Source organism: Chiloscyllium plagiosum, chromosome 34 (assembly GCF_004010195.1).
Source record: "Chiloscyllium plagiosum isolate BGI_BamShark_2017 chromosome 34, ASM401019v2, whole genome shotgun sequence".
In the NCBI taxonomy this organism is placed as follows: Eukaryota; Metazoa; Chordata; class Chondrichthyes; order Orectolobiformes; family Hemiscylliidae; genus Chiloscyllium; species Chiloscyllium plagiosum.
Genome location: NC_057743.1, coordinates 31840103 through 31861836, shown reverse-complemented (window position 1 = coordinate 31861836; position 21734 = coordinate 31840103). Strand labels below are relative to the sequence as shown.

The 21734-nt window shown below is 38.9% G+C and overlaps 1 protein-coding gene across 4 annotated transcripts in view; it reads left to right on the top strand.

Moving 5' to 3' along the window:
* The window catches only part of acot7 (acyl-CoA thioesterase 7), a 273093-nt gene that overhangs the window by 174552 nt on the left and 76807 nt on the right, over nucleotides 1–21734 (top strand). For all 4 annotated transcript variants that reach the window (XM_043676080.1, XM_043676081.1, XM_043676083.1 and 1 more), the window contains one exon: nucleotides 14231–14347. In XM_043676080.1, coding sequence (XP_043532015.1) covers nucleotides 14231–14347 — 117 coding nt within the window. The remainder of the gene's footprint in view (nucleotides 1–14230; nucleotides 14348–21734) is intronic.

Genomic DNA, 21734 nt, shown 5'->3' with positions numbered 1-21734 from the left:
CAGGCCACAGAGCCGAGTGTCTGTGTGGCGTTTGCATATTGTCTCCGTAACTGTGTGGGTTTCTTCACACAGTCCAAAGATGTGCAGATCAAGTGAATTGGCCATGCTAAATTGCCCATAGTGCGAGGTGCATTAGTCAAGGGTAAATATAGGGTAGGGGAATGAGTCTGGGTGGGTTACTCTTTGGAGAGTCAGTGTGGACTTGTTGAGCCGAATGGCCTATTTCCACACTGTAAGGAATCTAATCTAATGAACAATTTCACATTATTAAAAGTCTAGTTACGTTAAATATGATTAGATGTAACATTATGTAATTAATTTAGTGGTTAACTAATATGCTCAGCATTGTCAAAAATTTAGAGGAACATTTCATGCAAAATGCTCTTTTTGGAAAGCTTAAAGGAGATGGCACATATCAGCTGGCAATTTTCTAATAATTCCTGATTTATGTTGTCACTCCGTGGTGCACTGTTAATTAATAACAGCATATAATATTTGTATTTAAGCAAAATCTAGCTATATAAGGCTGTTGCACTCCCTGACTCTCCAATGTTGAATCCATGGTTTACTAGAAAATTAACTAAAAATCATTGCAGCAAGAATAACAGCAGCTTGAGAGCAGCATAGCCCATTACTAATACATGTACATGGTTCTGAGGCAAAATACACAGCAGAGCAGCATCTCTTTTAATGATTTCACATCAAAAAGGAAAAAAGTTATATTTCTGTAAGCACTTTCCATTACTACTGGATGTCTCAAAGCACTTTACTGCCAATTAACTACTTCAGAAATGTGGTCGATGAATTAACGTATGAAGTGTAGTAATGAATAAGTACACAACCAACACCAGCCAGGAGCAATGTGATAAAGACCGGTGATCTGTTTTCCAACCGAAAGAACTGCAGATGCTGTAAATCAGAAACAAAAACAGAAATTGCTGAAATAGCTCAGCAGGTCTGGCAGCATCTGTGGAAAGGGGATCTGAGGAAGGGTCACTTGACTCAAAACACTAACTCTCGATTTCTGCCCACAGATGCTGGCAGACTTGCTGATCTATTCAAACAATTTCTGTTTTCAAATTCTGATTGGAGAAATAATTATAGGCCAGTTATCTAGGCTAATTCCCCTACTCCTGTTCAAAATAATGCCATGGGATATGTTATATCTGTGCAAGCAAAATGATGGGGCCTTGATTCAACATTTCACCCAGAAGGCCATAATTCTGACAGTGTAGCATTCTCTCAGCACTGTATTGGAGTGTCAGCTTTGATTTTTGTACTTGAGCTCAATTCAGTTGAATTTGGAACCTTGTGACTTAAAGGCAAGTACCTGATGAGCCAAGGCTAACACTAGTAAAGATAGCAACAGTAAAAGAGATGAGCAATTAATGGAGGTTTTATGTTTTGATGTCTTAAACAATGATTATTTTGTAGTGAATTCTCAAGCTTAATAATAGCATTGTGCATAGGGACACTGTTGAGAGCTACTCTGTGCTGTATATCCTGTGTCTGATTAACTTCACTTCTGGAATTATGTCTCATCAGGAAGTAGCCAGTTGCTTTATTCCAAACATAGTTAGGACATTGGCCTAGATTTTGAGAGTAACAGCAAAAACAACGACAGTTTTGCTGACCTTGGAGGAACAAAAATTTAGCACGCTCAGTACTATTGATTTTCCCTGTTTTGATAGCAATTTAATTAGGGATCGATGGCATGCAGGAGCAATGTAGTTTTCTGAGTAATTAAACAGTTTGAGGAATTTTTATAGTCAGCAAAATTGGAAATAATAAGTACTGATTAATCATTCACTTATTTTCTCATTTCACATACAGTAAAAACAAGTAACATGGACAAGCTTCAAAAAAAAGAATGTTTTAATATTTAAAAACCAATGTAATTTGTATCGCAGAAAAATGTTAAGACACTGACTTTCTAAAATTAGTTTCACAGGGCTAGAGGGCTTGTTCAGCAGTAATTATGAGCATTATTAAGTGTTCAGTAAAATTTCATTCAACAAGCACAATTTTACTATGGGTTTTATAGTGAAAATATTTGTTAAAATTTGAAGTTTGTTTCAAATAACTTATCCCATGTTGATTGTACCTGTACGTACCCTATAGAAGTAAAGCACTGCCAGCAACATCTGCATTTCTACACTTAATTGCAAATGTGCAGATGGCAGAGTTGCTGTCTGTAGTGATGCCAACAGCATGCATTCATTCTGGCTGAGATTACCATGAAAACCCTCCTTCTCAATCTCTCCCCTCACCTGAGGTGTGGTGACCTTCAAGTTAAACCATGACTGGTCATCTCTTTGCACTGAAAGAGTAGCCCTATGGTCCTGTAGGACAGTGGTCATTTTACCTTTACCTTTACCTTATACAATAATGATGGCAAATGCTGACAGTTTTGACAACACTGCAGCTGCAAATTCCAGACCGTCAGTGAGACCAGTTTGATGGCGAAAGATTGAAGGCTGGCATCTCTAAATATACTCATCTTACACTTCCATACAATACTGGTTTATTTCACTCCCAACATATCTCAAACATGGTTGTGGTATGTTGTGGTTCTGTTCGCCAAGCTGGAAGTTTTTGTTGCAAACGTTTCGTCCCCTGGCTAGGCGACATCATCAGTGCTTGGGAGCCTCCTGCGAAGGGCTTCTTTGATGTTTCCTCTGGTGTTTATAGTGGTCTGTCCCTGCCGCTTCCGGTTGTCAGTTTCAGCTGTCCGCTGTAGTGGTTGGTATATTGGGTCCAGGTCGATGTGTTTGTTGATGGAGTTTGTGGATGAATGCCATGCCTCTAGGAATTCCCTGGCTGTTCTCTGTCTGGCTTGCCCTATGATAGTAGTGTTGTCCCAGTCGAATTCATGTTGCTTGTTGTCTGCGTGTGTGGCTACTAAGGATAGCTGGTCGTGTCGTTTCGTGGCTAGTTGATGTTCATGTATGCGGATTGTTAGCTGTCTTCCTGTTTGTCCTATATAGTGTTTTGTGCAGTCCTTGCATGGTATTTTGTGCACTATTTTAGTTTTGCTCATGTTGGGTATCGGGTCCTTCGTTCTGGTGAGTTGTTGTCTGAGCGTGGCTGTTGGTTTGTGTGCCGTTATGAGTTGTGGTATTGACGTAACCTGGGGTTATAGTTTGCCAGGTGCTTTATTGACTGCTGGCTGGGGGTAGTTATTCACAAACTGTGTGTCCAACAAAGATGAAAAGGATTTGTTTTTTTTTCTGATGAGTTGGACTGATATGAAAGAAGATTCGCTGGACAACATAAAGAAATCCTTGTATTTCCCATTAGTAGACTTGGTTTTTTTAAATGAATTAGTACAGTCCCTCTGGTTGTTCCAAAATAGCTGCATTTTAAGTATATCCCTCCTTCAATGTATTAGATGCAGGATTTTACTTAATGGAAACTTCGTGAAAACTCTGTCAAAAATGCTGAAAGATTGAATACTTTAGTGATTCAATGCCGAACAGCACTCCATAATGATCAATATAGCTAAGATGTTTCCAATGACGTAAATTCAGCAAACCTGATCTTGACATTGGCTTTAAGGGGTGTGGGGAGGAATCCAGAAGTATGAGAATTAAATGCCCACATTTTGTGGCAAAGGTCTCTGTGCAGGAGCACAGAAGTATAGCAGAATTGCTTAGAATTACACAGAGGAGAAAGTGAAGGGCTGCAGATGCTGGAGATCAGAACTGAAAATGTGTTGCTGGCAAAGCGCAGCAGGTCAGGCAGCATCCAAGGAACAGGAGAATCGACATTTCGGGCATATGCCTGAAACTGAAGAAGGGCTTATGCTGCGCAACACATTTTCAGCTAGAGAGGCAGGATATTTAACCCAACTGGTCAATGTTTGCATTTTGCAAGAACCTCCTTTCCTCACCTTGTCAACAAACCTTTCAATTTCTTTCTCCTTCACATGTTTATCTAGATCCTTTTGAAATGTGCTGACCCTATCTCTTACAGAATAGTGTAAGTCACACCATAGTTTCCTGGAATGCCTGCAGACAACCTGGGAGGTTCCATTGCTAATACATAAGGTTTCAGCAACTTCAATCCCAGAATTGTTGGTGCCATTTTCTTTTGTTATCTGTCAACATAGCAAAGGAAATTTTCACCAAATTTGGCCTGTGGTGAAGTGAGAAGTTGAAAATGGAACCTATGGTATTCACTTGGAAGTGGACATCCCATTCAATCTATGGTTGTGAACATGACCTCCCCAGAGCTCAACATTTTTTAAAATCCTGTTGCATTCTGACCTCAATTAGAATGAATGATATAGAATCCCTACAGTGTGAAAACAGGCCCTTTGGTCCAGCAAGTCCACACCGACCCTCTGAAGAGTAACCCACCCAGACCCATTTCCTTGCTGTTCTACATTTACCCCAGACTAATGCACCTAACCTACATATCCCTCAATAGTATGGGCAAGGTTAGCATGGCCAATCCACCTAACCTGTACATCTTTGGATTGTGGGAGGAAACCGAGCACCGGGATGAAACCCACGTAGGCGCAGGGAGAATGTGCAAACTCCACACAGTCAGTCGCCCGTAGCGGGAATCAACTCTGGGTCCCTGGCACTGTGAGGCAGCGGTGCTAACCACTGAACTACCGTGCCATCTTCATCTCAAAAACACGACAAAGCTCTTCAATAGATCTGTACGTTAACTTCTTTTACATATTCCTTTGCACACTGGGCCATCACTTCCAAATATAAAACTGTTAAAGGAGCCTTTGGGTAAAGTTTGATACATCTGCCATCCTTTCAACAAATGTACTTCCCATCTAACTTATTTCAACCATGTTCAATACAAACTTCAAGAACATATTTTCTTGTTACTACATACAGTGCAGGTTTCTGGTCTGAATGTGTCTTTTTCAGATCTTAGTTACAACCTCTGTTTAAAGCAGATTTTGCTGGCCTGCTGGAGTGAACTGTTAAAATCCAAGTTAACCTCCCAGTTGTAACACACTATTGGGGTGTTGCCTCCCACCTATTCAGGTTTGTTTTAATCTATATGTTGGACTAGTTGACGTACTACTTTTCTCGGTATGTTCTGACTTCATTCTGGACTTCCTGGTTTTAGATTATTTTTCTCTTGTTCCACTTATTCTACTTCCTCAGATTTTATTTGGATGGTTTCTTAAAGATTGCACATTTTGTGCTTTCATTTAATATCCCTCTATATGTTAATTGACTCCTCTGTGTGATTGAAGCATCTTTGTTTCTTTTACATTCATTCTTCTCTACTCCAACCCTATTAAAATGCTGTCAGATATTTTAGTTTGTTCTGCTGAAGGGTCTGCATTTAAACACAACATTTTTTTAATGAATATTGATTAGATGTATGCATGAACAACATTTTTTTGTTTCTTGATTTCAGATTTCCAGCAGCTGTAGTATTTCCCAATTTATTGATAGCCAATACTTCTTGATTTCCTTGACTCTGTGCCTACCTTTTTCAACCTTTGTAGTGATTTGATGTCTGAACTGGGACCCTACACCTTATCTTCTTAATTAAGACTCAATTGACTGATAATGTTCAGATTTTAGAAGTAAACTTTGGTAATTGAAGGATTCATGATGAGATTGGTGCTAAATCAAACAGAATGTTATTTGGTCCATTGTGCCCCAGCCAGCTACTTGAAAGAGTTATCCAAACAGTTTTGCTTTCCTGCTCTTTCCCCGTGGTCTTGCAAATGCTCCCTTTTACCTAATTTACCTAATTCTTTTTTCAAAGTTATTGTTGAATCTGCTTCAGCCAACCTTTTGCGCAGTGTATTTCCTGGCCACAACAACAGTTTGTATAAATTTGTTTTTCCTTATGTCATCTTTGGTCCTTTTGCCAATTGGAGACCCATTTTGATTATTGGATTAGCATACAATACTTTCAGTCTTGGGATAAGACTTCAAACCCAATAACATATTGTTGGAAAAACAGCTAAAATGAGCACTGGTCTGTTTCAACACTCCAGGCATTAATTGGGAATTAACAGAAAAATATTTCTTTTATAGACCTATGCAAATTTATTGAAAACAATAAAATGTTACTCGAGTGCACTGAGATTATTACAACAAATTTAATTGAAGCAGAGCAATTTTCACGTCATCTAATGTAAAACATTGTAATAGGAAATGGTGGTATTTCAGAGAGATCTCTTCACCGATCTTGTCACAGTAATGAGGAACAGCATTTTAGAGACTAAGTTTTGTTCAAAAAAGATATTTTTAAGTCATGTCATCTTGCTGACATTGAGCATAGCTATGATTTTTAGCTACAAAGTTAGGGGTGTGCTTAACCGTGCCTGTCCTTTTCATATCATGGTTCAAGTATTTCCCAAAAGCAAGTGGAGCAAAAGGGTAAATTTAGATGATGGGTGCTAAATGTAAGTTCCTGACCTTAGTGAGAGAACATTTTTAGCAGCTTGTATATTCCTGGCTCCAGGTCACAAGAATCCAGTATGAAATGATTGCATTTCTTTCACTTCTTGTAAAATTGTTTGCATCTATATAAAATAACGTGGCATTGTGAAGTGGCAAGTCTGCAATATGATAGATATATGCTGGATGAAGAGTTTTTATGGTGCTCTCATTCTAGTCAGTGGCAGTACTAAATGCAACAAGTTTTCTAAGTCCCAAAGGAACTGCCTGTTTTCAGTCAGGGCTTCTAATGCCAGCTGAAGTAGAAAAGCCTAACCTGTCTGGGGAAGCCCAGCAAGCGCAAAAGGAAGGAGAGGACGCTTCCCATTTTTGACAGCACCGTTATTTCTTATTCTGCTAAGTTTTTAAAAGTGTTAGGTCTTTAAATGAATGCTTTAGGGATGAGTGAGTGGGTGGGAGGATGGGTAGTCAGTTTGGAATTTAGTTGCTTGGGGTACAGTCAGGTTGCAGGGGCAGCTGGGTTCGATGGATAGTTGGGTTGGTTTCAGGTGAGTAGTCTGATCAGATCAGGGACAGTTTTGTTTTGACGTGGTGACCTGATCAAGTTGCATGGTCAGCCATGCTTAGTTGGATCAGATTCAATGGGTAGTTGGGTGAGATTGAGTGGGGAGTTGGTTGTGAGGATAATTGGGCTTGGTCACGTGGATGATCAGGATGGGAGAGTGGTCATGTCAAGAGTGTTGATAAAGAGAATTGAGTTTAGGGTACTGATTGGAGGTGGTGGGAAGTAATTGGTTGTTATGCTCAGTTCCATTATGTGGCTAATCCCTGAGCTAGATCACATATTCTGCTTATGCCCGAAACGTCGATTCTCCTGTTCCTTGGATGCTGCCTGACCTGCTGCGCTTTTCCAGCAACACATTTTCAGCTCTGATCTCCAGCATCTGCAGTCCTCACTTTCTCCTCACAACACTTGAAATTTAAAAACCCAGGTAAGACCCACATGTCAGCCCAAGGTTCTAAGTGAAGTCAAGGTCAGAAACATTTGGAAGGGTCCCATGGAATGGAAATCAGTCCATCAGAAGTTTAAACTTCTCAAGCGTGTGCGCACCTGAGGGCTTCAGCAGAGTTCTTATGCACAGCACAGACTTAAGATTGTAGTATGGACATCCAAAGATTTAGGCTTATATGTTCAAGCAGATTTGCCAGTTACAGTTGCCATGAAGGATAATTCATTTAGCAGTCATATACTATGTCAAATATATTGTGTTATTTTACTAAGGTGTGTATTCAAAACAGGAGGACGTAATTGTTAAGTTATTAGCCTTTTTTTAGGTAATTAAGAGTTTACTAGTTTTTGTCAGAAGTTTGGATATTGGACTGTGCTTGTCAGTTTTCAGGTGAAGTTCGGAATTACAGGTCAGAAGCAGGCAACGTTTTAAAGTTATTTTTCACCTGGAATAAAACGCAACATGTGAAATGTGACATCTGCTATAAGACATCTGGAGTGTTGCATTGACATACTGCAGCAATGGCTTTTGATAATCAGCATAAAGAAAGTCTAACACAAAATCTTACAACTATTCAAGGCTGCACAGAAAGGTCTACATCTGTCAGTCAAATTCAGCCATGTTGAGGTGACCTTTTCTCTCCCAGCTGCACTCAGGGACTTGGAGAAGTCTGTAGGTTGACTGCTCTCTCACTAAGTGGAGTTTATAACATATGGTCTCGCAGCAGGAGGTGTCTCCTGGCATCTTTTAGAATAAAACTAAGTTGGAGTTGGAGGGAGTAAGTTTAAAGAAAATAGATACATTTACTTAGTCAAATAACAAATCTTGATGTAATAATATATTGATATAGCAGTTTAAAAGGCATCAGCCATAAATCCATTTACCAAAGTTTTACAGAGCACACTTTTCTCCTTTTTACACCACGCAGTTCAATGATTACGTACTGCTGAAATATCTCCACAGAAGCCAATATCCCAACACCAAGTCACCCTTTATTTGCACGTGCACCGTATATGGACTCTGACCAGCCAGCTCAGAGCCAGTCTCTAGAGTAGTGAGAGTCTCTAAGACTGCCGTTTATATCTGGCAGCTAGGACTCCCTGAGCGGCCCAGGTTAACAGTTCCAGTCAGGAATCTCATACTCCATGAGATCTATCTGGTCCTGCTTCCAATCACTATAGTAGCCTATATACTTGCCAACCTGCTTCCTTTCCTCCCAGTTGAAAGATGTTCAGGAAGACACAGGGCATTTACACATCAGTGCTCTAAGAAGTCTGTTTTCAACTTAGCACTCAAGTAAAGTGAAATGACAAAAAGATATCCCTGTACATACTTAATTTCGGTTAATTCCACATTGAGCCATGAATCAATGTGCCTTACCAGCGCGGCCACACTGATAGATCTGTCTATCATTACAAATGGAATAGGGTTACAATTTAAGCCATCAATTATAACACTATCTACAACTTCTTTTCATGCTTTATCCTTTCTATTAACTTGAACACAAGATGTAGATACATAGTTTGTCATATCACATAGTCTCTGGTCAGGCTATAGAGTCTTTCATGCTGCAATTTCAGAAGCCATTCATTTTTTAAATGGGAACTAGAAGAATACAGGCATGAATAGCAGTGTTCTTTCAATACTTCAAATTTCTCATTTAGAAGGATGGCTAGTAGATTTATGGCAACACTTTTACATGAAAGTCAGCATTGAGAGTCCTGGATTAGCTGTGATAGCTCCTGATTCATGATATTGCACGCAAATGTTCCCAACTGTGCTGTTCCTAAATCAGAAGGATTCCCTATTACATTGGAGAATTGGCAGCAGGTGCAGATGATTCATAAATATTCACGGATAGCTCATGTTACATGATTGGTATGAAATATCCTTCTCCAACTTCATTAAAGTCTTAAATTCTTATCTGAAGGCAACCACCATCTCTTGCCTGAAATGAAAACAAAAAGTGCTGGAGGAATTCAGCACGTCCAGCGGCATCTGTGGAGAGAGAAAGCAGGTTAACATTTCAAGTTCCCATAACTCATATTCTTCTGCTATGGTTCTGAAAAAGTCACATTGCACTCAAAGCACTAACTCTGTTTCTTTATCTACAGATGTTGCCAGACCTGCCAACTTTCACCAGCAGTGTTGTTTTTTATTTCACATTTCCAGCATCCTCAGAATTTCACTTTTATCATATTTTGCCTGTTTGAGTTAAATTTAGTTGTATATTAGAGTGCTAGAAACAGACTGAACTTCATGATTTGTTAGTTTGGCAACTTGAAATGGCCCATTATGATATTATTTTCATAACAACACTGCAGCCTACCATAGTATCATTATACCATGACTAAGACAAGAACCAAAGAAAGTGCCCCATTAATGAAGAACTTAACCCTAACAAACAAAATTTATAAATTTATTAGTCCAGTCCATGCTGTGCCACCAGACATGGTAGCATGAGTTTTATCTGTCTTGACAACTTTTTACCAGCCAGCAGTTAGAACTCAATCTAAAAATCAGTCACTGTAAAATTAATGAAGACTGCTTCTGGTATCTGAGGTCACACTGGAAATCTGTTTCTTGGCTGTAAGTGCCCTACATAAAATGAATTTTGGCAATCTTAGCTCAGTGCCCCCTGCTGTGGATTGCAACTTGAAACTGCCACAGAATTTGAAATGTGTGATTAAATTGGTCATGTTAAAATTCCAGTTGATGTTATTACTGGAAAGTCAGATCCCAGTCAGAAATCTGGCTTGACAGACCATATTTTTATTTGTTTTGGTTGTAACAAATTCATCCCTCACTTAAAACTAAACATGCAATACTGCAGATGAACAACAAAACAAAGGTTTATTACAAAAGAAATTAATATAGCATAGAATAATCCAAATTATCTATTTATAATACAAACTCCGAGATATTAAGTACACAATAGAAGTATAATCTCATTAATCCCAAAACACTCTTTTATAAATTGAAATGAAATAAAGCAGCTATTCTGTAATTTTCAAAGCATGCAACTCGTGCAATACTCATACCAGTATCTGTGGTATCTAACGTATCAATAGGTTTAAATCATTTGTGATTTCAACTTTTCATCTGGAACAACAAAAGAGAGCGTCTTACTGGAGCTATCATACAACTGAACTTCACTATTCAGCTTTAGGGAACCTCTTCAGGGTTTTAACCCAACATGACTGATCTGGGACCAGCACTAACATTTCATGCTAAGGGAATTTTGTTCACTATATATCCTTCCCTTCTTAGGAGCACTTTTCTACATACCCATCCCATTCCAAGGAACTTCCCAAGAATGCCCAATTCAAAGTCAAAAGTGAAACTAAAAGTCTCTCACCTTTAGGCGTTTCCTTTAATCATGAAGAAATGCCCAATTTCTGAACTCTCTACCAAATCTTGAAGCCCCATTATTTACCTAGGTTGTAAATAATCTAAAGTAAAATAGTCCATTAGTGGACAAACCCCATTCACTTTAAAGCTAGGCTTCAAAATCTGTTCTTAGAAGAATTTTCCATCATACGGAAATGCTTTCAAGTCAGTTCTTAACTTCGGAAACACAACATGCACTGGTTATTAACTCAAAAAAAAACAGAAATCCAAACTCACAACAAATAACATTAAGAATTAATCACATAACTCTTAAAATTTCATCACAGTCATCTCACACATAAGAGGTAAGGTGCCATATGCAGGGAGCAAACCTTTACAAGTGTGCGGTGAGAGTTGAGCATAGCACTTGGATACATTGTGGCAGCACAGTAATGGGAACTTTATTCATCATCAGAGTGTGTTGAAACTGACATTCGAGTGTTTGGTGTGGATGCAAGGTTCTTGGTGGAAAATATTCCACTTCCCTTGGTGAAAACAATATATAGGAAATTGTTTTCTAAAGTAAATGAAGTTCCATGTAGTTCAGAGAGCATCTATGGATTGAATGGGAGAACTTTTATAACGCATGCTTACAAGAGAATTATCTGCTGATGTATTGGATTGTATTTACCAAGCATACTGGCAAAAAATATGATTTAAGCATGAGACTGTATGCATCATAAGGAACAGTGGTCCATATAAAAGCACAGGAACAGTGTATTGAAGGAGGGCATTTGTCTTAACTTACCTCATTGACCATGGCTTAATGGGAGAGAGAGTCATGGCTCAATGGCACCTTACATATGAGTCAGAAGATTGTAGATTCAAATTCCACTCCACATACTCGAGTGCAGTGTCTAGGCGTACAATCCAATGAAGTACTGAGACCAAGTGGAAATACTGTCTAAACTCTTAGGTGGAATAATTTTGAAGACGAACAGGAGAGTCCTAACTAATGTCCTGTTAAGTATCTAAACTAGATCAAAATAAAAATCTGGTTATTGTTAGATTGCTGTTTATTATACCTTGCAATGTAACATTTGGATGTTTCTTTTCTAACATTTACAACGGTAGCAACACTTCAAAACTACTTCATTAACTATCAAGCACTTAGGACATGGTGAAGTTTTGAAAGATGGTGTAAGTCTATCATTAAACTTGTGGTCCGTTATCTGTTATTTTGTTCAAATGTTTTTGTTTCCACCACCATTGTATCACCTGCTAATGTACTTAAACAAATTGCTGCACGCTGGAACAAGACATGGATATTGATGATATAATTGTTTCATGGCATTCCCCTTGTTACTGTGCCATTCAGTGATTTACTTATCGGCCTGCATACAGCCCTGTTTGCCATTCCATTTGCTGTTCCACTCACCATATCTCCCTCCCTCGCTCTCTGTTCACTGCTACTTTGTTTGGGAAAAAAGGCAATGTGCAAATTGGTCAGGAAGGTAGCAAGTGAATCAGTGGAAGTTCAAAACTTGCAATTGGATCAGCTATGGAAGCGCACTAAGAAGGACAGAAAGTGGAATAGTGAGGGATATTGAGTTAAATGGCAGGAAGGATCTACTGAATGTCTTTAAATAGTGATAAATAAATTTTAAAGTCAAATGTTTGTTCATTTGTTTATACTGTGTACATTATTTGAATGTAATGAATACAATCTAGCAGAATAAAAAATTAAAAGTATGAACTAAAAATTTCCACATATATGTTATCAGAAATATTTGGGTGAGGCAAAAATGTGTCAACTGCAGGCAGAGTCAAGAAAATTTATAACGGGAAATAAAGACATTGCAGAGACACTAAATAATTACTTTGTATCTGTTTTCACTGAGCATTATACAAAATATGTCCCAGAATTAGAAATCCAAGTGACTATGGAGCATGGGGAGTTGAAGGAAAATAGTATTTCTATGAAGGTTGTACTGGGGACTTTAATGCTGCTGACAGTTGATAAGTCCCCAGGACCTGATAGTTTACATCCCAGAACATTGAAGTAAGTGGCTATAGGTGTAGTCAATGCAATGGTGATCACTTTCCAAAACTGCAAGGTAGACTGGAAGCTAGCAAATATTACCTCACAAATTAAAAAAAAAGAACGAAAGAAAATAGAGCAACAGACCCATTAGCCTTATATCAGTAGCAGGGAAAATGCTGGAATCTATCATAAAGGATGTATTAAATGGAAATGCAGAAAAAAAATGATCTGGTTGGGCATAGTCAGCATGTTCTATGAATGGAAACTTGTGTTTGGGAAACTTTTTGGAATTTCTTTGAGGATGGTACTAATAAAAATTCATAAAGAAACATAAAAGGACTTGGATTTTCAGAAGCCTTTTGATAAAATCCACTGCAAAGTTGAAGCACATGGGATTGGAGGTAATATACTGGCATGATTAAGGATTGGCTAAATGACAGAAAATAAGTAGACGTAACTGGATCGTTCGTGTATTGGCAGATCATGATTAGTGAGTTCCACAAGGATCAATACTTGGGCACTACCTGTTCACAATAGATATCAATGATTTGGACTTGGGGACCAAATGTAATATTTCCAAATTTGCAGATGGTATAAAGTTAAGCATGGATGTGCTGCTGAAGAAGTTTAAAACAGATCAGGAGACTGTGGACAGGCTTAGTGAGTAGGCAGGAACATTGCAGATAGAATGTAATGCAGACATTGAGAGCTTATTCATCTTGGTAGGAGGAACAGATGTACAATTTATTCTTATACTGTGAGAGATTGGAAAGTGTAGATGTATTAAAGAACCCGGGTATACTTGTTAGTAAGTCACCGAAGGCTAGCATGCAGGTGCAGCAAGCTTTTAGAAAGATTAATAGAATGATGGCTTTTTTGGCAGATGATTTGAGTTCAGAGAGCTTGGTTAAATTGGGTCTGGAGTGTTGTCTTCAGGACTGTGGTCTCTTTTTCTCAGGAATGATATTATTGCCATGGAGGGAATATAACAAAGGTTCACTGGGATGATGGGACTTCCCAATGAAGAGAGGTTGTGCAAGCTGGGTCTGTATTCTTTCGAGTTTCAAAGAATGAGAGGTGATCTTATTGAAACCTAAAAAAAAAATCTTCAATGGATAGGTAGGGTAGATGCTGGTAAGGTGTTTCCCTATTTGGGAAGTTTAGAACCACGATTTAAAAGTAAGGGGAGATTTATGACTGAGATGAGTAGAATTATGAATCTGTAGAATTCTCTACCCCGCAGGGCTGTGGAAGCTCAATCTTTAAGTATTTTTAACTTAGTGATTGACATCTTTTTGACTCCCAGTGCCATAAAGGGTTGTAGGAATTATGTGGGTAAAAGGCATTGAAGTGTTTCATCAGCCATGCTTACATTAAAGTGCAGAGGGGGCTTGACAAGTTGAGTGACCTACTTCTGTTTGTATGTTCCTATTTAAAAGGGTCTTTCCTTACAGGTGTCACTATGAAATTGATGGATGAAGTAGCCGGTATCGTGGCAGCTCGTCATTGCAAGACCAACATTGTGACTGCATCGGTCGACGCAATAAACTTTCACCAGAAAATTCAGAAAGGTACGACTCTTGCAACTTTCACAATTCTTCCCACAAGAGTATTTGGAAAGGCAAGGACAGATTAGGGATAGTCAACATGGCTTTGTGCATAGGAAATCATGTCTCACGAACTTGATTGAGTTTTTTGAAGAAGTAACAAAGAGGATTGATGAGGGCAGAGTGGTGGACGTGATCTATATGGACTTCAGTAAGGCGTTCAACAAGGTTCCCCATGGGAGACTGATTAGCAAGGTTAGATCTCACAGAGTACAGGAAGAACTAGCCATTTGGATACAGAACTGGATCGAAGGTAGAAGACAGAGGGTGGTGGTGGAGGGTTGTTTTCACACTGGAGGCCTGTGACCAGTGGAGTGCCACAAGGATGGGTGCTGGGTCCACTACCTTTTGTCATTTTTTAAAATGATTTGGATGTGAGCATAAGAGGTATAGTTAGTAAGTTTGCAGATGACACCAAAATTGGAGGTGTAGTGGACAGCGAAGAAGGTTACCTCAGATTACAATGGGATCTTGATCAGATGGACCAATGGGCTAAGGAGTGGTAGATGGAGTTTATTTTCGATAAATGTGAGGTGTTGCATTTTGGGAAAGCAAATCTTAGCAGGACTTATACATTTAATGGTAAGGTCCTGGGGAGTGTTGTTGAACAAAGAGACTTTTGAGTGCAGGTTCATAGTTCTTTGAAAGTGGAGTTGCAGGTAGATAGGATAATGAAGAAGGCATTTAGTATGCTTTCCTTTATTGGTCAGAGTGTTGAGTACAGGAGTTGGGAGGTCATGTTGCAGCTGTACTAGACATGGGTTAGGCCACTTTTGGAATATTGTGTGCAATTCTGGTTTCCTTCCTATCGGAAGGATGTTGGTGAAGCTTGAAAGAGTTCAGAAAAGATTTACAAGGATGTTGCCTGGACTGAAGGATTTGAGCTATAGGGAGAGGCTTATCAGGCGAGAGCTGTTTTCCCTGGAGCATCGGAGGCTGAGGGGTGACCTTATAGAGGTTTATAAAATCATGAAGGGAATGAATAGGGTAAATAGATAAAGGTCTTTTCCCTGGGTGGGGGAGTCCAGAACTCGAGGGCATAGGTTTAGGGTGACAGCGGAAAAATATAAAAGAGACCTAAGGGGCAGCATTTTCAAGCAGAAGGTGGTATATGTATGGAATGAACTGCCAGAGGGAGTGGTGAAGGCTGGTACAATTGCAACATTTAAAAGGCATCTAGATGGGTATATGAATAGGAAGGGTTTGGTGGGATATGAGCCAGGTGCTGGTCGGCATGGATGAGTTGGTCCATAGGGTCTGTTTCCATGCTGTATATCTCTTTGACTCAATGACTCTAAGAGTATCTCCATTGGCTCTGTCATATTATAATGTAAGCATTTTTTCCATGAAGTGGATTGCATCTAATCCACAAATTATAAATACCACTGCCTGTTTAATTTGTGTAGCTTTGCCTTTAAGTGTTGCTTCAAAATCAAAACTTTCAAGCACATTCCAACAACATTTGAACAACAATTTCTCACACCACTTCCAGCAACAGGGGAACCAAACCACAGAAGAATGTAATGCTCTATTAAACATATTTACTTCATAGTCAGTATTTTAAAACAAAATCCCCTGTTTCCTGTGACATTTTGCAAACATCTCTGAACCATAGAGTCATAGAGATGTACAACACAGAAACAGACCCTTTGGTTCAACTCGTCCATGCCAACCAGATGTCACAACCCAATCTAGTCCCACCTGCCAGCACCAAGCCCATACCCCTCCAAAGCCTTCCCATTCATACACCCATCCAAATGCCTTTTAAAATTGCAATCGTACTAGCCTTCACAGAGACAAGAGAATTGAAACAGTTTCATCCAGCTTACCTCAGTAGTCACTCAAGGAAATGTAAAGCAGATTAAAACATTGTCTAATTCTAGAACTGACCCCTGTCTCAATTAAGTCCAGTTGCTCACCTAACCTGATCAACTAATACCCTCAACCTGACTACACTAGCCACGTCAACTGCCAACCCCACACCGCCCACCCCCCCATCCCCAGACAGAACCATCGACTACCTTGACCTCACTATCTCCCCATCAACCACCATGATCGGACCCTACTATCACCCCAACTTGACTACCCAATCACTACCTCATCCATCTAACCACTTACTTCTTCACTGCATCCATCTGCCCACCTCCCACTCACCTTCCTGACCAACTCATCAGCTTATTTAGCTATCCATATCACCTAACTATTAACCTGCTCATTCATCCCCCATCTATGCTCTCACTCACCTTTGCGCCTGTTCACTTTCCCATCTATCCATCTACCCATCTCACCCACTCAATCATCCACTCATCCTTTTTGCTAACACACACACAAACGATTTGATGTTTAAACTTATCATACATCAGCTCGTGCTGTAAAATGTTGTCTGTCCTGTCTTCCTTTAACTCTGTCTGCTTGTCTATGTTTCCATGAGGGATACTGTGTTCTGTATTTCTGTGATAGTTGGGTTTGGAAGCTCCTAGAAAAAGAAGTGTGGAAACATCAGGTTGGGAGAATCTTCATGTGCTTAGAAGTCCAATATCTCCTTCTGCAACTTGGTTGCAAATTTTGTTTGATAACAATCCTGTGAAACTACTTGAAATGTTTTATTATCAAGACGTTGGAAATATTGAATGATTCCAGAAATTATTTTGGCAGAAACGATTTCTAGTTCATTTAATAACGGACTATACAACCCTGTGGCTTGTTAAAATAGTTGTTGAGATCCATTTGTTTACAGTCTTGAACCATTTTTGGTTTGAACATCATTTTAGAAATGCATTATTTTTAAACATTTTACATTAATCTTTCCCAAACAAGAAAGTTAATACTTAATTTTAATATTTCTCCAAGAAAATGCTGTAACAGTGAACTGAATTTCAGCTGTCACTCCTAATGTTTCAGTTTGCTTCATAAAGCGCTCTACCAGGTTTTTACCCTTACCCATAGTCATAGAGATGTACAGTACAGAAACAGACCCTTCGGTCCAACTCGTCCATGCCGACCAGATATCCCAATCTAGTCCCACCTTCCAGCACCCGGCCCATATCCCTCCAAACCCTTCCTATTCATATATCCCTCCGGATGACTTTTAAATGTTGCAATTGTACTAGTCTCCACCACTTCCTCAGGCAGCTCATTCCATACACGTACCACCTTCTGTGTGAAAAAGTTGCCCCTTCAGTCTCTTTCATCCCTTTCCCCTCTCACCCTAAACCTATGCCCTCGAGTTCTGGACTCCCCCAACCCCAGGGAAGAGCCTTTGTCTATTTATCCTATCCATGACCCTCATGATTTTATAGACCTCTATAAGGTCACCCCTCAGCCTCCAGCGCTCCAGGGAAAACAGCCTTAGCCTATTCAATCACTCCGTATAGCTCAAATCCTCCAACCCTGGCAACATCCTTGTAAATCTTTTCTGAACCCTTTCAAATTTCACAACATTCTTCCGATAGGAAGAAGACTAGAATTGCATGCAATACTCCAAAAGTGGCCTAACCAATGTCCTGTACAGCCACAACATGACCTCCCAACTCCTGTACTCAGTACTCTGACCAATAAAGGAAAGCATACCAAATGCCGCCTTCACGATCCTATCTACCTGCAACTCTACTTTCAAGGAGCTATGAACCTGCACTCCTACCCAGATAGGCAATCTTTGCATTGGTTATTTATTTATCTTGTCCTTACCTGCTTTCTGCAGGAGATGGTGTGACTTTGTGAAGTGTAAATGCCAGTGATGACAGTCTTTATACACAACATGTAATCTGGTTCAGGGATAAATATTGGCCATTATACCAAGAAGTCCTCTGCTCTTCTTTGAAAAATTGCCAGAAGATCTTTTGTGTCTACCAAAGAAGGTGATCCTCTTTGTCTGCTGTCATATCTGAAAGTTGTCACCTGATAATGGTCTCTTTCTGTGCTGTGAATAACTGTATGAGTGGAACTTTCCTTTTCAATGATCTTGTCGTCCTGAATTGTGTGCCCAAGTCTCGAGTTTAAGGCTTGAGCCCATAAATTTCTAAGATAGAAGGGATAGGAGTATTACCTTGTCATTGCAGATAAAACTACAAGAGGATTTTTTAAAAAAAGAGTTAACATAGTACAATGAAACATAAAACAAATGTTTTAGAAACATGCAACAGTTGTATGAATATCTGATGGACAAATACAGCTGGTTGTTTCAAACTGAGGGTCTCTTCAATTTCATTGAGCAGTTTAAATCTGAAATACTAGTATCTCTTTCAGTTTGAGGTGCTGGCATTCCCTGTTGCGATTTGTCCAGGATCTTCTGATTTCACCACCGAATTGCAACATTTGCAGTTCTCCATTTTACATTATTAAAACATGGCATTGTAAAGCAGAGAGAAAACAATACAATCTACTTGTACCAATGTCTATCCTTTGGAACTATCCAATGATTTACAATGCATTGCCTTTTGCACACAAAGCACTGCAATTTTTACTTTTCAAGTATGCATCCACTTCTCTTTTGGAAGTTACTGCTGAATATGCTTCTCCCAACCTCTCAGGCAGAGGATTCCAGACCCCATTCTGAAGTGGTGAAGTTTTACTATTTGGAATGGTGTAGTTTACAGATTGTTTGCATGTCCAAAGATTAGTCCTCCTTCAGATTTGGAACTCTTCAATCACATGAACTTCTTAAACTTTTCCTGTCAAGATCTTCACAGGAGGCAATTTAACTCGCAAACCATGCCAGCAAGTTGCAGACATTCCTGTTCGTTAACAAATGCTTAATAAGATGAAGCATTAAAAAGTTATTTTTACCCAGACAGGAACCAGCAATGTCCGTATTCCAATCGAGGTTTGGCTGCAATGAATTGTGGAATAATTCAGATAATATTTCAATTTAATTGGTTCCAGAAATGCTGAACTGAGCACAGGAAATGTTCTTGTTTAGATTTGTGGTGATTTTTCTTTTAAATTCAGGAAGTGCAAGATGACTAACATGGGGTGTTCATGTGTAATATTCTGTTGGAATATTCTTAATATTTCTAGTTGAAGCAATATTAGTAATATTTTATACCACTCTCCATGGTTCAGTGAAATCGGTGCTGCAAAAACCATTGCTGGTAGGAAACCACCGTGAATACCAGCCAATAACTTTAAAGTGGCTGTGTCACTTTGACAGGGGATAAAATGATTGATTTGATCACAGATTTAAAGAGACCAGTTACTGATTAAAAAGGCTTAATTTAATTTTTTTATATGGCAGATATTAAAGATACCAACTTTAATGAGTTGAGAGTGGTGTTTCACCATTTGGAACAGAACACTCAACTCCCTAATAGTCTTAAATGTATTATTTTTAGTGAATAGTTCTTTTACTTGTTCAATTGTCAGAATATTCAGTTGCAGACAGCATCACAGATAATATAGGCACTGTCTTCATCTGATGTCCACACTTAACCATAGGATGTCACTGTGTCAATCTGAAGCAGAAACACAGGTTGTTTTCTGTCTGCTCCCAAGCTCAGGAGCACTGTATTTGTCGACATAACAAATGGCCTACTTCTGCACCTATTGTCTATTGTCTATAACAACAGTGGCTGAACTTCAAAGTAACTAATTAAATGAAGCAATTTGGAAGATTTCACAACATATAAAAATGAGGGACAGGAAAAGACTAACTGGTAAGTTAAACTTTTCAAACCTCTTGATACCTTCAGCAACTTGACTGAATATTTCCTGACAATACAAGATTCTACTTTATGAAGTAACTTATTATGAAATAGTTAGTCAGAACCATACTGAAAATCCAGGTAATCAATGTCTATCACCTACCTTCACCCAGAACTGAGTAAGTTCTGTACAAATTCAATTAGCTTTATAGTAAGAGCCCCATATCTTTTATAATAATTATAATGGGCATCTCTTAGGATTCAGTGTGAGCTGGACATTAAATTTGGATCCTTGCTCGTGTGTATGACTTAATAGTGTGCTTGGTTGTAAATAACTTGTTAATGAAACACTCAGTTACCTTGGATATTTATGGCTGAGAGTATGCAAGGCAGAATTAATGTTGAATATTATTGTTTATTTCACACCTTGTTTCAGCACTACTGATATCAGTTGCCTGAAGCTACTTTGGAATTTAGGAACTAGAGAGGCTGAAATGGGACTGCTAATGGAATCACAGTGACTCACTGTGAAGTTTCAGTGTTGTAAAGACAGGATGATAGATGAGGGGGATTATCATGATAATAATTCTGGCACATCTATGTCACCAGCTGAGAATGTATCAATTTGTTTGACAGCCTCACAGCATTTTGTGATGTATTGATTCCTTCGAGGGTTCTGCCATGCATTGAGACCAATGATTTTTTCTTATATGCTTTTGTGATTGAGAAATTGCAACAAAAATGTTCTTTCAGTTCATTTGTAATATTTTCTTGGATTTAAAAGACTTGCATTTATATGGTGCTTTATCATAGTTCATGTTCCACCTGCAAGATGCCCTCTATTAAATAGCAGTATCAATATTAAAATAGAAATACTATCTTGGATAAAATAGCAAATCTCAAAATAGAAATGACCTCTAGTCTGAAATTACATCTATCTGGGAAGAGAGGCAGACTCTGTATGAACCTTTTTTCCATGTGTTCAAGAACTCAATAGAGTTAAGATCAGTTCTGTTCAAGAGGGCCTAAGAGTTCAATTATTTAACAAAGGACTTAGATCAGAGCCAGGAAACTAGAGGGCTGTCAGCTGACATCTGTCATTGTGGTGATGTTTATAGAATCCTAAGAGATGCCCATTATAATTATTATAAAAGATATGGGGCTCTTACTATAAAGTTAATTGAATTTTTACAGAACTTACTCAGTTCTGGGTGAAGGTAGGTGATAGACATTGATTACCTGGATTTTCAGTATGGTTCTGACTAACTATTTCATAATAAGTCACTTCATAAAGTAGAATCTTGTATTGTCAGGAAATATTCAGTCAAGTTGCTGAAGGTATCAAGAGGTTTGAAAAGTTTAACTGACCAGTTAGTCTTTTCCTGTCCCTCATTTTTATATGTTGTGAAATCTTCCAAATTGCTTCATTTAATTAGTTACTTTGAAGTTCAGCCACTGTTGTTATAGACAATAGACAATAGGTGCAGCAGTAGGCCATTCTGCCCTTCGAGCCTACATTACCATTCAATATGATCATGGCTGATCATCCTTAATCAGTATCCTGTTCCTGCCTTATCTCCATAACCCTTGATTCCACTATCCTTGAGAGCTCTACCCAACTCTTTCTTAAATGAACCCAGAGACTGGGCCTCCACTGCCCTCTGGGGAAGAGCATTCCACACAGCCACCACTCTCTGGGTGAACAAGTTTCT